At 42.2% G+C, this 17,658-nt stretch overlaps 1 protein-coding gene across 1 annotated transcript in view; it reads left to right on the forward strand.

Moving 5' to 3' along the window:
* Nucleotides 1-773: 773 nt before the first annotated feature.
* LOC109761744 (syn-copalyl diphosphate synthase-like) overlaps nt 774-17,658 on the forward strand; it is an 85,226-nt gene continuing 68,341 nt past the window's right edge. Inside the window, exons 1-3 of the mRNA XM_040395600.3 lie at nt 774-978; nt 2,022-2,266; nt 2,562-2,576. Of these exons, the coding sequence (XP_040251534.2) occupies nt 774-978; nt 2,022-2,266; nt 2,562-2,576 (465 nt within the window). The remainder of the gene's footprint in view (nt 979-2,021; nt 2,267-2,561; nt 2,577-17,658) is intronic.

Raw genomic sequence — 17,658 nt, forward strand, 5'->3', positions numbered from 1 at the left:
ACCTCGATCTCAGGATTTGTAGGTACCCGAGGCATCAAAGTGCGGTACAAGGAGATGTAATGAGAAAGGAAGAGTGAAAGGTTACACCGAAGACCTGTGATAGTAAAGCTAGTGCGGTAGACAGAACCAATTCCGTGAAGGAGACAACAATGCCATCATGAAACCCTAATGCGTTTGTTTGGTTGTATGGTTGCACCGGACATGTAGTACCTACAGGAAGCGGTGCTGCATAATTTTTTGCCTTGTGACCGGACATGTAGGGAGAAAAGTTGTGTGTATGGTTGCATGCATAGACAAATGAGGGCTTGGAGCAGACATGTCGGGACAACGTCCAGATGTATCCGTAGACGTATAGAGGGTTGGATTTGCTTAGTCCGTTTGTAGATGCTCTTAGATGGTGGTTCCACAATATGTTTGTGTTTTTTTTCTACAACAACTTCATGGAGTCATCCTCGTCAGATGAGGAGGATGAATATGATGATGAAACGGCGATGATGCAGGTGGTTGTACCAAACACGGAGTATGCATAGAAGCATGTCCTGGATTACAAGGGACATCGAGTGTTGAACCGAAAGAGGGCATGTGGGCCTTAAACGCTGCTGGACGACTACTTTGCCCCCGATGCCATATTCGTGGATAATTTTCACCGGCGCTTTCGTATGCGGGAAAATGTTTTTGATCGCCTCTACAATGGCGTCTGGGACTGTGATGACTATTTCATCTTGAAGAAGGATGTCGTTGAAAAAATTGGATTCTCTAGATAACATAAGCACATGACTGCACTGAGGATGCTCGCCTATGGCATGACTACAGATTCGTGGGACGACTACCTCAGGATGTCTGAAAACATATGTGGAGTTGCCATGGTGAGGTTTTCTACTTGGGTGATCAAGGTGTTTGGACCGCAATACTTGAGAGAACCAACTACCGCAGACAAAGAAAGGTTCATGGTACTCTCTGAAGCTAGAGGGTGGCCAGGTACGCTCGGATCCCTTGATTGCATGTACTGGAGATGGAAAAACTGCCCATATGCTCTAGAAGGGCAATATCATGGCCATGTTAAGAAGCCCACCATCATTTTTGAAGCAGTTGATCACAATACCACTGGATTTGACACGTTTTCTTTGGCATGCCTGAGTCTCACAATGACATCAACTTGATGTAGTGGTCTCCATTGTTTGCTAGGTTGACTCGAGGGCAAGCTCTTCTGTGCAACTATACCATCAATGGTCATGACTACAACATGGGCTACTATCTGGTTGACTGTATCGATCCTCCGCGGGCGGCCTTCGTCAAGACCATCTCTAAGCTAGTTGGTCAGAAAAGAGTCCACTTTGCCCAAAGACAATGAGATAGAAAGGATGTGGAGAGGGGCATTTGAAGTGCTCCAAGCCCGTTTTGCAGTTGTTGAGGACCTGCAAAAATATGTGATCCAAAGAACTTGTGGGAGGTGATGACAACTTGTGTGATCATGCACAACATGATTGTGAAGAATGAGGGTGAAGGAGTTGCCAGAGGTCTGGAATTTGAGAACATGGATGATCTTATCCAACTTCCAGCTCAAAATCCGGCCACATTTGGGGAGTTTTTTTTGCGGGAGATGGGGAGTTTTTCCAAATGTATCGACAGATTTGACATCGAAGAAGTCATGAACAATTTAAGTATGTTCTGAGCATCCACGAGTGATGAAATGGGACAATTAGAACATAAGTTGAATTCAAGTTTGACTATTTTTATTTTAAAAACTTAATCTTTGGATTGTAATATTTGAATTTAAACTAGTGTTGCATTTGAATATTTTTATTACACGAAGAATTATGTTTGTCCATAGTTATTTGAGCTCCTTTACGGTGATTGGGGCAGTAATGGGAGTACTTTCGAGTACTTGCACCTCCGATTTTTATTAGCCGTCCGATCTAGTGGGGGATTAAAAATGAATAAACCTAATTAGTTTAATCAGAGAAGGGCATAATGGTCCAGGGTAAAATATTGTGCTTTCAACCGATCACGTCCACGACCAGAACCACGTATAGATCCAGTAGGTCAAGTCCTCGTTCTCATCCCCTTCCTTCTATCCGACAAGCCCGACGAGAGGAACCAATTCACCATCGTCGTCGGCGTCCTCCTCCTCCTCCTCATCCCCTTCACTATAAAAGACGTGCCAGGAAGAAGAATAAGGCGTGACATCTGCGGTGGCAGTGTCGGCGGCGACGCTATAGGAACTCGCCCCCCGCAGATCCCATCGCTTCCGGACTTGCATCCTAAGGTATGAATCGCCCGAATCTCAACTTACTTTGATTCGTAGCCTGCACTTCCTACTTAGATTTGTTTAGTAATCATCGATTTAGGTTTCCCTAGTGCATGCAATTCAATTTAGAATTTTTCATCATCCATTGTCACTTCACTAGTTTATGGGGGACCTAGTTTATGGACGTTTATGATCGCTTGCCATAACATGTACAAGGAGCAAAGTTTAAAATTCCACGCAAGATTTCGTACGGGGTTTTGCATGCATTTTTGTTTGTGCTTTCAGATTTTTATTCATCTGAATGGTGATGCAGGAAGACATGGCGGATGTAAGTCATGAGTCAATGCTGGAGTACTATCATATTGCCAACAAGATGTTTAATAGTGAGGATGAAGGTTATAGATTCTATAACAAATATGGTCTTGAGGAAGGTTTTAGTGTCCGAAGAAGCTATGTCGAGTGGGATGGATCGAACTGCCATATAATTTTAAGGAAATTTGTGTGCAGTCGTGAAGGGGTTCGTGAAGAGAAGCACATGAAGAGGAAGATGGAAGATAGAAAGAGGAGACCACGGAGTATAACTCGTGTAGGGTGTAAAGCTAAATTGGTGATTGCAAAACAGGAGGAAACATGTCAGTTGTTTGTGAAGGATTTCATCGATGAACACAACCATCCTCTAGCCCCACGGGACCTGTCGTGTTTTTTTTTGCGTTCACACAGAAGAATTAGCGATGAGCAGAAAGCGGACATTGCAGACATGGAAAAATCTGGGATCAAAAAACACCATATTATGGATATTATGTGCATGCAATACGGTGGATATGATGAGGTTGGATGCATTATGAGGGACATTTACAATTTCTGCCATGCTAACAAGCAGGAATCAATTGCTTCCGGGGATGCTCAAACGGTGATCAATCACAGGGTGGCGAGGCAAGAGCGAGATTCAGATTTTTTTCTTCCGGTACTTGGTTGATGAAGCTGGCCATCTGAAGGGACTGTTCTGGTGTGATAGTCAATCCCGACTTGACTACGAGGCTTTCGAAGATGTTATTGTTTTTGATAGCACATACAGAACCAATAAGTACAATCTGCCATTTGTGCCGTTTATCGGGTTGAATCACCACCGCAACACTATTATTTTTGCATGTGGTATCATTTCACATGAAACAAGCCAGACATACGAGTGGATGTTACGGACCTTTTCTGATGCTATGGGACAGAAGCATCCTATATCTGTGATCACCGATGGGGACCTTGCAATACAGAGAGCAATCAGGGTGGCGTGGCCTGACTCAAACCATAGGCTCTGTATATGGCACATTCAGCAGCACATTGTACATCATATATGATACATCTTCCATTGAAGAGCATGAGAGAAAATGGTTACAGTTCTTACAACGGAATAAAATAACAAGTGAGGACTCCTGGCTGCATCAGATGTATAAGATGAGAAAACTGTGGTGTGCTCCATATCTTGAGGGGCGTTGTTCCCTAGGGTTGAGCAGCAATCAGCGGAGTGAGAGTTTAAACTCGGTGCTACATACGCATCTTGAGGCTAAGATGATGTTGTTTCAAATGCTAGAGCACTATGAGCGTTGCCTTGCGTCGCAACGCTTGAACGAGGCTCTCCAAGACATCGAGGCCTTGCAGTCCGTTCCGTTCACAGAGGAAAATGCTTCAAGTCTTGAGAAACACGCCGCAAAAGTTTTCACTCCTGTTGTGTTTAAGTTGGTCTTATGGAGCATAAATTCTGTAAGAAAATGTGAGATCAGAGAGGTACTTGATGCAGCAGAAGTTATCACATACATTGTGTCTAAGAAGGAAAGAATGGATAAAAAGATCGAAGTGCGCACGGAGTCGAAGGAAGGTCTGCTTCGCATTATCAGTTGTTCTTGCCGCAAATTGGAATGCACAGGCACACCTTGTTCCCACATATTTTACATATTGGGAATTTAACAAGAAGAAACACTGCCCAGGTGTTGTGTTCCCACTAGGTGGACAATGAGTTCAAAATGTGCGTACGCACCGACCAGAAAGAGCGAGATGTATGAATACTCTGCAACCCTACAAAGGTACCGTAAGTTAACGAATTTTAGTCACGCATCATGTTTCAAGGCATGCCACTCTGATGAGGCGTTTCAGCATCTAAAAAGGGTTTGGGAAGGACAAGATGTTTGCAAGGGATAAACAAGTGAACAAGCTGATAGTAACGGATCAACTAATGCTCAGGGTAACAACATTAGGTTTGGCCCGTTGATGCCACAATCGGCTAACCTTGATGGTGAAGGTTTCGATAAAGTTCTGGATCCCGTGCATGTGCCAGGCCGAGGTGCTCCGAAGAAAAGGCTACATGCAAAGATGAAGAAGACAGGATCACATGGTAGATGTGGCTATTGTCATGCGACAGATGGTCACAATCGACGTACGTGCACCAAATTATTAGAGGTACCTAATATGTCGTAATTTAATGTTTGCATGTGTCCAAATATATTCCATGGCATTAATTATATCCTTTTGTGTTGGATCTCGAAGCAGAACTATGATAGCTACAACATTGTGCGCACGGTCGGACAGCAAGTACATCGATGATCAACCTGATGTTGGCGTGTGCATTGTTGTCTATGTCTAGTACCGTGTGACCTTGTCTCTAAAATATAATTCATTCTGTCAGTTAGTCAGTGACTTCCTCATAATGTATGACTCAACTATTTGGTGGTCCACTCCCTTGTAACAATATGAGTTTGGGATATTTTGTATGTATTTTCTATGTGAGTTTTTGATGTGCAACCTCAAGAATCATGGTTTCTTCATGGCCAGCGTGTAGCTTGTTTATTTTGCACAAGAAAATTTGGAAATAGATGTACTGGAGGAATTATATTTCGCTCCTGAAAAAATATTACCGATAAATCCGAAACAATACATCAGTCATCCATGCTCTCCAATTGAAGAAAATACACTTAAGCCAGTTTTTGTAAAAAAAATATTTTTACCACCACCTCCAAATCACCCCAAATTTATTGGGATTTTTATATCTGTGCCCCTGGTTCCTTAGCTCTACTCATTCATCCCCGCGCTCTTAACTTTTGCTCAATTTTCCCCACTCCCTTGCCAGAAACCCTCATAACTGGGCATGATACGTCTCCGTCGTATCTACTTTTCCAAACACATTTGCCCTTGTTTTGTACTCTAACTTGCATGATTTGAATGGAACTAACCTGGACTGACGCTGTTTTCAGCAGAATTGCCATGGTGTTATTTATGTGCAGAAACAAAAGTTCTTGGAATGACCTGAAACTTCACGGAGATTATTTTTGGAAATAATAAAAAATACTGGCGAAAGAATCAAGGCCAGGGGGCCCACATCCTTTCCATGAGGGTGGGGGACGCGCCCCTGCCTCGTGGGCCCCCTGGTGCTCCACCGACCTCAACTCCAACTCTATATATTCACGTTCGGGGAGAAAAAAAATCAGAGAGAAGGATTCATCGCGTTTTACGATACGGAGCCGCCGCCAAGCCCTAATCTCTCTCGGGAGGGCTGACCTGGAGTCCGTTCGGGGCTCCGGAGAGGGGAATCCGTCGCCATCGTCATCATTAACCATCCTCCATCACCAATTTCATGATGCTCACCGCCGTGCGTGAGTAATTCCATCGTAGGCTTGCTGGACGGTGATGGGTTGGATGAGATTTATCATGTAATCGAGTTAGTTTTGTTAGGGTTTGATCCCTAGTATCCACTATGTTCTGAGATTGATGTTGCTATGACTTTGCTATGCTTAATGCTTGTCACTAGGGCCTGAGTGCCATGATTTTCAGATCTGAACCTATTATGTTTTCATGAATATATGTGAGTTCTTGATCCTATCTTGCAAGTCTATAGTCACCTACTGTGTGTTATGATCCGGCAACCCCGAAGTGACAATAATCGGGACCACTCCCGGTGATGACCGTAGTTTGAGGAGTTCATGTATTCACTATGTGTTAATGCTTTGGTCCGGTACTGTATTAAAAGGAGGCCTTAATATCCCTTAGTTTCCGCTAGGACCCCGCTGCCACGGGAGGTTAGGACAAAAGATGTCATGCAAGTTCTTTTCCATAAGCACGTATGACTATATTCGGAATACATGCCTACATTACATTAATGAATTGGAGCTAGTTCTGTGTCACCCTATGTTATGACTGTTACATGATGAACCGCATCCGGCATAATTCTCCATCACCGATCCAATGCCTACGAGCTTTTCACATATTGTTCTTCGCTTATTTACTTTTCCGCTGCTGCTGTTACAATCACTACAAAACCCAAAAATATTACTTTTACTACTGTTACCGTTACTTCCATATTACCTTGCTACTAAATACTTTGCTGCAGATACTAAGTTATCCAGGTGTGGTTGAATTGACAACTCAACTGCTAATACTTGAGAATATTCTTTGGCTCCCCTTGTGTCTAATCAATAAATTTGGGTTGAATACTCTACCCTCGAAAACTGTTGCGATCCCCTATACTTGTGGGTTATCAAGACTATTTTCTGGCGCCGTTGCCGGGGAGCATAGCTCTATTCTTTGAGTCACTTGGGATTTATATCTTCTGGTCACTATGAAGAACTTGAAAGACGAGAAAACAAAAATTTATCCCTCAACTACGAGGGGAGGTAAGGAACTGCCATCTAGCTCTCCACTTGATTCACCTTCTGTTTTGAGTAAGCTTGCGACACCTAAACCTGCTTCTGTTATTAATTCTGATATGTCGCATGTTATTGATGATGCCACTTCTGCTATGCATGATACTTATGATGAAACTACTTCTATGCTTGATACTACCGTGCCACTTGGTGAATTTCTTGATGAACAACTTGCTAGGGCTAGAGAGAATGAAATTATTGAAACCGATAATATTGATGAAAGTGATGATGAAGACTCTCCCCCTAAATATGAATTGCCTGTCGTGCCTGAGGGCTATGTTATGGATGAAGAAACTGCTAGAGACTTTGTTGCTTGCAATGATAGAAGTGATCTTAAGAAATTATTAGCTAAGCTTAAACAAAAAACTTTGAATGCTAGAATGAAATATGATCCTGCTTATGCCACTTCACCTATTTTTGTTACTGATAAGGATTATGAATTCTCTGTCGACCCTGATATAATTACTTTGGTTGAATCTGATCCTTTTTCTGGCTATGAATCTGAAACTGTTGTGGCACATCTTACTAAATTAAATGATATAGCCACCCTGTTCACTAATGATGAGAAAACTCGCTACTATTATATCCTTAAGATATTCCCGTTCTCGTTAAAGGGTGATGCTAAGATATGGTTTAATTCTCTTGATCCTGGTTGTGTGCGTAGTCCCCAGGATATGATTTATTACTTCTCTGCTAAATATTTCCCCGCTCATAAGAAACAAGCTACTTTAAGGGAAATATATAATTTTGTGCAAATTGAAGAAGTGAGTCTCCCACAAGCTTGGGGGAGGCTTCTCCAATTACTTAATGCTTTGCCTGATCATCCTCTCAAGAAAAATGAAATACTTGATATCTTTTATAATGGACTAACCGATGCTTCCAGAGACCACCTGGATAGTTGTGCTGGTTCTGTTTTCAGGGAAAGAACACCGGATGAAGCTGAAATTCTATTGAATAATATGTTGAATAATGAAAATAATTGGACACTTCCCGAACCAACTCCTGAGCCAACTCCGAAGAAAAGGGGTATTCTATTTCTCAGTCCTGAAGATATGCAAGAGGCAAAGAAATATATGAAAGAAAAAGGTATAAAAGCTGAAGATGTTAAGAATTTACCTCCTATTGAAGAAATACATGGTCTTAATTTACCGCCTGTTGAAGAAATATATGGTCTTAATTCATCACCTATTGAAGAAACACATGGTCTTTATAACCCGACATAGGTAGTAAAGGTAAATTCTCTCTATAGATATGATAAAGCTGAAATCCCTCCTACTAAGTTTGCTAGCCAATGTTTGGATGAGTTTGATAACTTTATGGTTAAGCAAGAAGATTTTAATGCTTATTTTGGTAGACAATTGAAACAAAATGCTTATAAGATGACTCAGGAACCTTTGTATCCTGAAGGCCATCCTAAGAGAATTGAACAGGATTCTCAGAGAAATAATTTAGATGCACCTAGACCTTCTAAGAAGAAGAAAAAGAAAAATGATAGGACTTTGCATTCTTCTAGTGAACCTATTGTTGACACACCTGAGAATCCAAATGATATTTCTATTTCTGATGCTGAAACACAATCTGGTAATGAACATGAACCTAATGATAATGTTAATGATGATGTTCATGTTGATGCTCAACCTAGTAATAACAATGATGTAGAAATTGAACCTGCTGTTGATCTTGATAACCCGCAATCAAAGAATCAACGTTATGATAAGAGAGACTTTGTTGCTAGGAAGCACGGTAAAGAAAGAGAACCATGGGTTCAGAAACCCATGCCTTTTCCTCCCAAACCATCCAAGAAAAAGGATGATGAGGATTTTGAGCGCTTTGCTGAAATGATTAGACCTATCTTTTTGCGTATGCGTTTTACTGATATGATTAAAATGAATCCTTATGCTAAGTATATGAAGGATATTGTCACTAATAAGAGAAAGATACCGGAAGCTGAAATTTCCACCATGCCTGCTAATTATACTTTTAAGGGTGGAATACCTAAGAAACTTGGAGATCCAGGAGTACCCACTATACCATGCTCCATTAAAAAAATTATGTTAAAACTGCTTTATGTGATCTTGGAGCCGGTGTTAGTGTTATGCCTCTCTCTTTATATCGTAGACTTGATTTGAATAAGTTGACACCTACTGAAATATCTTTGCAAATGGCCGATAAATCAACTGCTATACCTGTCGGTATTTGTGAGGATGTGCCTGTTGTGGTTGCAAACGTTACTATTTTAACGGACTTTGTTATTCTTGATATTCCCGAGGACGATAGTATGTCTATTATTCTTGGAAGACCCTTTTTGAATACTGCAGGGGCTGTTATTGATTGCAACAAAGGCAATGTCACTTTTCATGTTAATGGAAATGAGCATACGGTACACTTTCCGAGGAAACAACCTCAAGTCCACAGTATCAATTCTATTGAAAAAATTCCATCGATTATTATTGGAGGTTTTGAATTTCCCCTTCCTACTGTCAAGAAGAAAAATGTTATTCTTATTGTTGGGGATGTGTATATCCCCGTTGAGGTAACATAGTGTTATTCGAATTTTCTCCGGTTCCATGTTATTCGGAATGAGTTTGTTAACAAGACTTGATCAACCTTGTTAGTGGATTCCTTTTGATGAGCATGAGATGGATGAAGTTAGAAAGCACAACCTTCTATACCCTCCTTTTACTTTCTGTTATTTAGTTGAAATAAACTAAAAATGGTATTTTCTCTTAGTTTTCTGAATTATCCATGCAATAAAAAAATACCCCGAAAATAAAAGTTCCCCAAATGCCCCGAAAATGAAATATGATTTTTTCTAGAATATTTGAGAATATCTGGCACTGAGAACACAGCAGGGGGGCAAGCACCTGGCCACGAGGGTCCAGGGCGCGCCCCCTGCCTCGTGGGCCCATGGTGGCTCCCCTCCACTTATTCCTGCACCCTGATGTCTACTACACAACCTTCTTCTTGTAGACGTTGTTGGGCCTCCAAGTGCAGAGGTTTGTAGGACAGTAGCAAATTTCCCTCAAGTGGATGACCTAAGGTTTATCAATCCGTGGGAGGCGTAGGTTGAAGGTGGTCTCTCTCAAGCAACCCTGCAACCAAATAACAAAGAGTCTCTTGTGTCCCCAACACACCCAATACAATGGTAAATTGTATAGGTGCACTAGTTCGGCGAAGAGATGGTGATACAAGTGAAATATGGATGGTAGATATAGGTTTTTGTAATCTGAAATTATAAAAACAGCAAGGTAACTAATGATAAAAGTGAGCGTAAACGGTATTCCAATGCTAGGAAACAAGGCCTAGGGTTCATACTTTCACTAGTGCAAGTTCTCTCAACAATAATAACATGATTGGATCACATAACTATCCCTCAACATGCAACAAAGAGTCACTCCAAAGTCACTAATAGCGGAGAACAAACGAAGAGATTATGGTAGGGTACGAAACCACCTCAAAGTTATCCTTTCTGATAGATCTATTCAAGAGTCCATAGTAAAATAACACGAAGCTATTCTTTCCATTCAATCTATCATAGAGTTCATACTAGAATAACACCTTAAGACACAAATCAACCAAAACCCTAATGTCACCTAGATACTCCAATGTCACCTCAAGTATCCATCGGTATGATTATACGATATGCATCACACAATCTCAGATTCATCTATTCAAACCAACACAAAGTACTTCAAAGAGTGCCCCAAAGTTTCTACCGGAGAGTCAAGACGAAAACGTGTGCCAACCCCTATGCATAAGTTCATTGAACCCGCAAGTTGATCACCAAAACATACATCAAGTAGATCACGTGAATATCCCAATGTCACCACAGATAAGCACGGCAAGACATACATCAAGTGTTCTCAAATCCTTAAAGACTAAATCCGATAAGATAACTTCAAAGGGAAAACTCAATCCATTACAAGAGAGTAGAGCGGGAGAAACATCATAAGATCCAACTATAATAGCAAAGCTCGCGATACATCAAGATCATGCCAAATCAAGAACACGAGAGAGAGAGATCAAACACATAGCTACTGGTACATACCCTCAGCCCCGAGGGTGAATTACTCCCTCCTCGTCATGGAGAGCGCTGGGATGATGAAGATGGCCACCGGTGAGGGTTCCCCCCTCCGGTAGGGTGCCGGAACAGGGTCCCGATTGGTTTTTGGTGGCTACAGAGGCTTGCGGCGGCGGAACTCCCGATCTATTCTGTTCCCCGATGTTTTTAGGGTATATGGATATATATAGGCGAAAGAAGTCGGTCAGGGGAGCCACGAGGGGCCCACGAGGGTGGAGGGCGCGCCTGGGGGGGGGGGGGTAGGCGCGCCCCCTGCCTCATGCTCTCCTCGTTGATTCCCTGACGTGTACTCCAAGTCTCCTGGATTGCTTCCGTTCCAAAAATAACTCTCCCGAAGGTTTCATTCCGTTTGGACTCCGTTTGATATTCCTTTTCTGCGAAACACTGTAACAAGGGGAAAACAGAAAATGGCACTGGGCTCTGGGTTAATAGGTTAGTCCCAAAAATAATATAAAAGTATTAATAAAGCCCATAAACATCCAAAATAGATAATATAATAGCATGGAACAATAAAAAATTATAGATACGTTGGAGACGTATCAACATCCCCAAGCTTAATTCCTGCTCGTCCTCGAGTAGGTAAATGATAAAAATAGAATTTTTGATGTGGAATGCTACCTAGCATATTTCTCAATGTAATTTTCTTTATTGTGGCATGAATGTTCAGATCCGAAAGATTCAAGATAAAAGTTTAATATTGACATGAAAACAATAATACTTCAAGCATACTAACAAAGCAATCATGTCTTCTCAAAATAACATAGCCAAAGAAAGTTATCCCTACAAAATCATATAGTCTGGCTATGCTCTATCTTCATCACACAAAATATTTAAATCATGCACAACCCCGATGACAAGCCAAGCAATTGTTTCATACTTTTGATGTTCTCAAACTTTATCAATCTTCACGCAATACATTTGCGTGAGCCATGGACATAGCACTATAGGTGGAATAGAATGGTGGTTGTGGAGAAGAAAAAAAAGGAGAAGATAGTCTCACATCAACTAGGCGTATCAATGGGCTATGGAGATGCCCATCAATAGATATCAATGTGAGTGAGTAGGGATTGCCATGCAACGGATGCACCAGAGCTATAAGTGTATGAAAGCTGGTAAGGATGAAGCACTTCACATGTGTGTCCCTGATCTCAGTGTTCTTAGGAGTGCTGTATTAGGAGATAAACATTATAATTTGGGAGCCATTGTTGCACGTAGGTTGCATAATAATAGATTTAATGGAGATTTCTTTGGTGGAATTTATGCAACCCGTTTAGCTAATTTTCTTGATATACCTATTCGTAATTATGATATGGAATTGCCTCCTTCTTATCTAGATTTTAATGCCATGGTCCACCATCGGTTTGTTGAGAGGAATGAACCTCCTCTCCAGTACCGACTAATCTTTGACAGGCGCCACGCCGTCAATATTGTTCTCCCTGCTCCTACTCTCTTTGATTTTCAGACAAAGGGGAGATATATCATAACCAGGGAAGGGGCAAATGAGTACGAGAGGAGGACGAGGGCAGCTCGCCTCCAAGCTACAGCCCATGATGCAATAGCCGCTGCATCACAGTACGACCCCAGTTACAACTTCGGATATCCGCCAGGCCAGCCGTGGCAATAGACCAACTTGGGCCAAAAGCCTAAGCTTGAGGGAGTACGTATTTCTCACGGACATTACATTCATATTCACACACACTCATGCTAGTTGTTGGTGCTCATACTTTTTCACTGTAATATCCATGCTAGTTTATTTTCCTTTTTATGCTTTCTTCTTGTGTGTTTGATAAACCTTAAGAAAAACAAAAAGACCAGTAGTAGCTTTTATCTAGTTTACTTTCTTGTTTGTAGTAATAATTAAAAGAAAATCAAAAAATATTTCTGTTCTTCTTTTGCTTGTTGGGAGCTTTCCCGTGTAAATAGTTTTATTTCTTTTCTTTTCTTTGGGGGTCGATAGGAGAAGACCATAATGAAAATGTTGAAGTGACTCTTATATGCATTATTGTTGATTTAACCAAGAGCCCGTATTGCCTTGTCTTCTCCTGTTTATTGAATGCTCGCAGATTCCAGCTTAGTCCAATGCACGTGCACTATTATTATTATTCACATCGTTCGGTCGTGCAAGTGAAAGGCAATAATGACGATATATGATGGACTGATTGAGATGAAGGAAGCTGGTATGAACTCGACCTCTCTTGTTTTTGTAAATATGATTAGTTCATCGTTCCCGATTCAGCCTATTATGAATAAACATGTTTGCAATGACAATTAGAGATTATAGTTGCTTATGCCATGCTTAATTAGCTAGGAGTTTATAATGGTTTATCTTGCGTGCCAACATGCTATTAAAATGGTTGTGATGTGGTATAGTAGGGTGGTATCCTCCTTTGAATGATTCAAGTGACTTGACTTGGCACATGTTCACGCATGTAGTTGAAACAAAATCAACATAGCCTTCACGATATTTATGTTCATGGTGGATTATATCCTACTCATGCTTGCACTTAATGTTTGTTAATTTTAATGCATGTTCATGACTGTTGTCGCTCTCTAGTTGGTCGCTTCCCAGTCTTTTGCTAGCCTTCACTTGTACTAAGCGGGAACACTGCTTGTGCATCCAATTCCTTAAACCCCAAATTTATTCCATATGAGTCCACTATACCTTCCTATATGCGGTATCTACCTGCCGTTCCAAGTAATTTTGTATGTGCCAAACTCTAAACCTTCAAATGAAATTCTGTTTTGTATGCTCGAATAGCTCATGTATCAACTAGGGTTGTCTGTATCTTCCATTCTAGGCGGGTTATTCTCAAGAGGAGTGGACTCTGATCCTCACACACGAGAAAATGGCTGGTCACCGGGATGCCCAGTCCCATGCTTTATGCAAATCAAATAGAAATAATTGCAAACAAAACTCCCCCGGGACTGTTGTTAGTTGGAGGCACTCGTTGTTTCGAGCAAGCCATGGACTGATGCTTGTTGGTGGAGGGGGAGTATAAACTTTACCATTCTGTTTGGGAACCGCCTATAATGTGTGTAGCATGGAAGATATCGCCATCTCTTGGTTGTTATGTTGACAATGAAAGTATGCCGCTCAAAATATTATTTATCTCTATTTCAAAATCAAGCTCTGGCACCTCTACAAATCCCTGCTTCCCTCTGCGAAGGGCCTATATATTTACTTTTATGTTGAGTCATCACCCTCTTATTAAAAGCACCAGCTGGAGAGCACCGCTGCCATTAGTATCCAATACTATTAATTTATATTGGGTATGACTATGTCTAGATCTCTTTTACCATGAATTACAATGTTTAGTCAGTCCTTGATCTTTAAAGATGCTCTGCATTTATGTTTTGCGGTCTCTCAGAAAGGGCTAGCGAGATACCATCTTGTTATATCATATCATGATTGTTTTGAGAAAGTGTTGTCATCCGAGATTTATTATTATTGCTCGCTAGTTGATTATGCCATTGACATGAGTAAACATGAGACCTAAATGTTATTGCGAATACGGTTAGTCATAATCTTTGCTGAAAACTTGAATGCTGGCTTTACATATTTACAACAACAAGAGCAAACAGAGTTTGTAAAAGTTTTTCTTTATCACTTTCAGTTTATCAACTGAATTGCTTGAGGACAAGCAAAGGTTTAAGCTTGGGGGAGTTGGTACGTCTCCGTCGTATCTACTTTTCCAAACACTTTTGCCCTTGTTTTGGACTCTAACTTGCATGATTTGAATGGAACTAACCCGGACTGACGCTGTTTTCAGCAGAATTGCCATGGTGTTATTTATGTGCAGAAACAAAAGTTCTCGGAATGACCTGAAACTTCACGGAGATTATTTTTGGAAATAATAAAAAATACTGGCGAAAGAATCAAGCTCAGGTGGCCCACACCCTTTCCATGAGGGTGGGGGGCGCGCCTGCCCCCCTGGGCGCGCCCCCTGCCTCGTGGGCCCCCTGGTGCTCCACCGACCTCAGCTCCAACTCTATATATTCACGTTCGGGGAGAAAAAAAATCAGAGAGAAGGATTCATCGTGTTTTACGATACAGTGCCGCCGCCAAGCCCTAATCTCTCTCGGGAGGGCTGATCTGGAGTCCGTTCGGGGCTCCGCAGAGGGGAATCCGTCGCCGTCGTCATCATCAACCATCCTCCATCACCAATTTCATGATGCTCATCGCCGTGCGTGAGTAATTCCGTCGTAGGCTTGCTGGACGGTGATGGGTTGGATGAGATTTATCATGTAATCGAGTTAGTTTTGTTAGGGTTTGATCCCTAGTATCCACTATGTTCTGAGACTGATGTTGCTATGACTTTGCTATGCTTAATGCTTGTCACTAGGGCCCGAGTGCCATGATTTCAGATCTGAACCTATTATGTTTTCATGAATATATGTGAGTTCTTGATCCTATCTTGCAAGTCTATAGTCACCTACTATGTGTTATGATCCGGCAACCCCAAAGTGACAATAATTGGGACCACTCCCGGTGATGACCGTAGTTTGAGGAGTTCATGTATTCACTATGTGTTAATGCTTTGGTCTGGTACTCTATTAAAAGGAGGCCTTAATATCCCTTAGTTTCCGCTAGGACCTCGCTGCCACGGGAGGGTAGGACAAAAGATGTCATGCAAGTTCTTTTCCATAAGCACGTATGACTATATTCGGAATACATGCCTACATTACATTGATGAATTGGAGCTAGCTCTGTGTCACCCTATGTTATGACTGTTACATGATGAACCGCATCCGGCATAATTCTCCATCACCGATCCAATGCCTACGAGCTTTTCACATATTGTTCTTCGCTTATTTACTTTTGCGTTGCTGCTGTTACAATCACTACAAAACCCAAAAATATTACTTTTACTACTGTTACCGTTACTTCCATATTACCTTGCTACTAAATACTTTGCTGTAGATACTAAGTTATCCAGGTGTGGTTGAATTGACAACTCAACTGCTAATACTTGAGAATATTCTTTGGCTCCCCTTGTGTCGAATCAATAAATTTGGGTTGAATACTCTACCCTCGAAAACTGTTGCGATCCCCTATACTTGTGGGTTATCAGGGCAAAACAGACATTGCCGTCTGGTCAAAGGCTTGACCATTAACTCTGACTAGTGGGGCCATGCTGGACTGTGTTGTCCGTTCAACCTGACAAGTGGGGCCGCGTTGGGTGGTGTCGCTGTTCGACCGTTGGGCCGTGGTTTTGTTGGGTCGTCCCTTGCATTAAACGTCTGCGCGTGCCACAAGGACAGAAGCGTGCTATGCATGCACCCAGCAAACCCTGCCTGCATGCGCCGATGCCACGATCCCATGATGCGTCGACCGAGCCTGCATGCGCCGATGCGTCCGCCATGATGCGCTGACCGAGCAGCTTTCTTGCATGCCAGCCGCCACGGATGCAGCGACGGTCACTGCCGTTGGTTCCTCTCTTCTAGCTAGATGGCTACATATTTGTGGCTTGTGTAAAAAAAAGAGCCACTCCCTTGCTTAGTTGTACTCATTCATCCCTACTAACAAAGCTTGCTTGAATGCACTAGGTGGTTACTAACAAGGGAAACCTACTAACAAGCCGAGCTCTCTAAGAAAATAATCAACAAATATGTAGTCCCAATATGTAGATAGGGCCAACAAGCCCATATCACGATCACATAGTTCAGACTAGGAAGAACTTAATAATAGAATAGATGGAAAACTTAATAATAGAATTTAAGAAAAGGGCCAACAAGCCCAAAGCAACTCCAACATAGTTCAATTACACTTAACATAAAATACACTAAAAAAAGATAGAGGGTTTAGAACCCTAGCCGCTGCCTTCTCCACCACGCTCCTCCTCCGGGCGCCCTTTTCACTGCTCCTCCGGGGCGTTGTCGATGGGGTACGGAAGAGTGTGCATGCGCTTCGCGGTGGGGAAGATGATGTTGTACTCCATGAACCTGTTGTGGGTGGTGAAAGCGATGAACTCGGAGCCACACCAAAACACCCGGCCGAGGAGGTAGAAGGCGTCGAATGTGTTGGTGAAGTGGGAAAGGAGAGCAACCACCACCTGGTTTTGGATGACCTCCTCGACGCGGAACATCGTTGGAGATCCCCTCGGGAGGTGGTGGTAGCCGGACGTGAGGAAGAACTCGGTGAAGTTCCTTGTGGTCCTCAGCCTTGATAGCGCCCACACACGTAGTGTGTGATCAACGTACACACCGGTAGGGTAGAGCCTCTCCGGCACGGTGGGTGGGAAGCGGTAGGTTGGTCCGGTGTACTGCATGGCTGAGGGATGTGCAGAAGACGGAGAAGGGGTCGAAGAGCAAGAAGGGTAGATGGATGAGGGATGGCAGAGGCAGAGGGTGGCTTAAATAGCCATAGTGCTACGTGTTATTTGGCCGTGGCAATAACGGGGTCAAATGTGAAGTTAGTAGCCCGTTTTCAAACCCACCGCAGCATCGGGAGTGTACACGCATGAGAAACGGTGGTTTGAAAAGAAGAAGAAAAAGAAGCTAATTGCACGCGTGGGAATCCGTGGTCAAACCCTATATTATATGAACAAAAAGAGACAATTTTTGAAGAGCTTGTGGCCATTTTGCATGATAAAAATAAATTTGGCCCATAAAAATTTGGTCATTTTGCATGATAAGAACAAATA

This window comes from Aegilops tauschii, chromosome 7 (assembly GCF_002575655.3).
Source record: "Aegilops tauschii subsp. strangulata cultivar AL8/78 chromosome 7, Aet v6.0, whole genome shotgun sequence".
Taxonomy (NCBI): Eukaryota; Viridiplantae; Streptophyta; class Magnoliopsida; order Poales; family Poaceae; genus Aegilops; species Aegilops tauschii.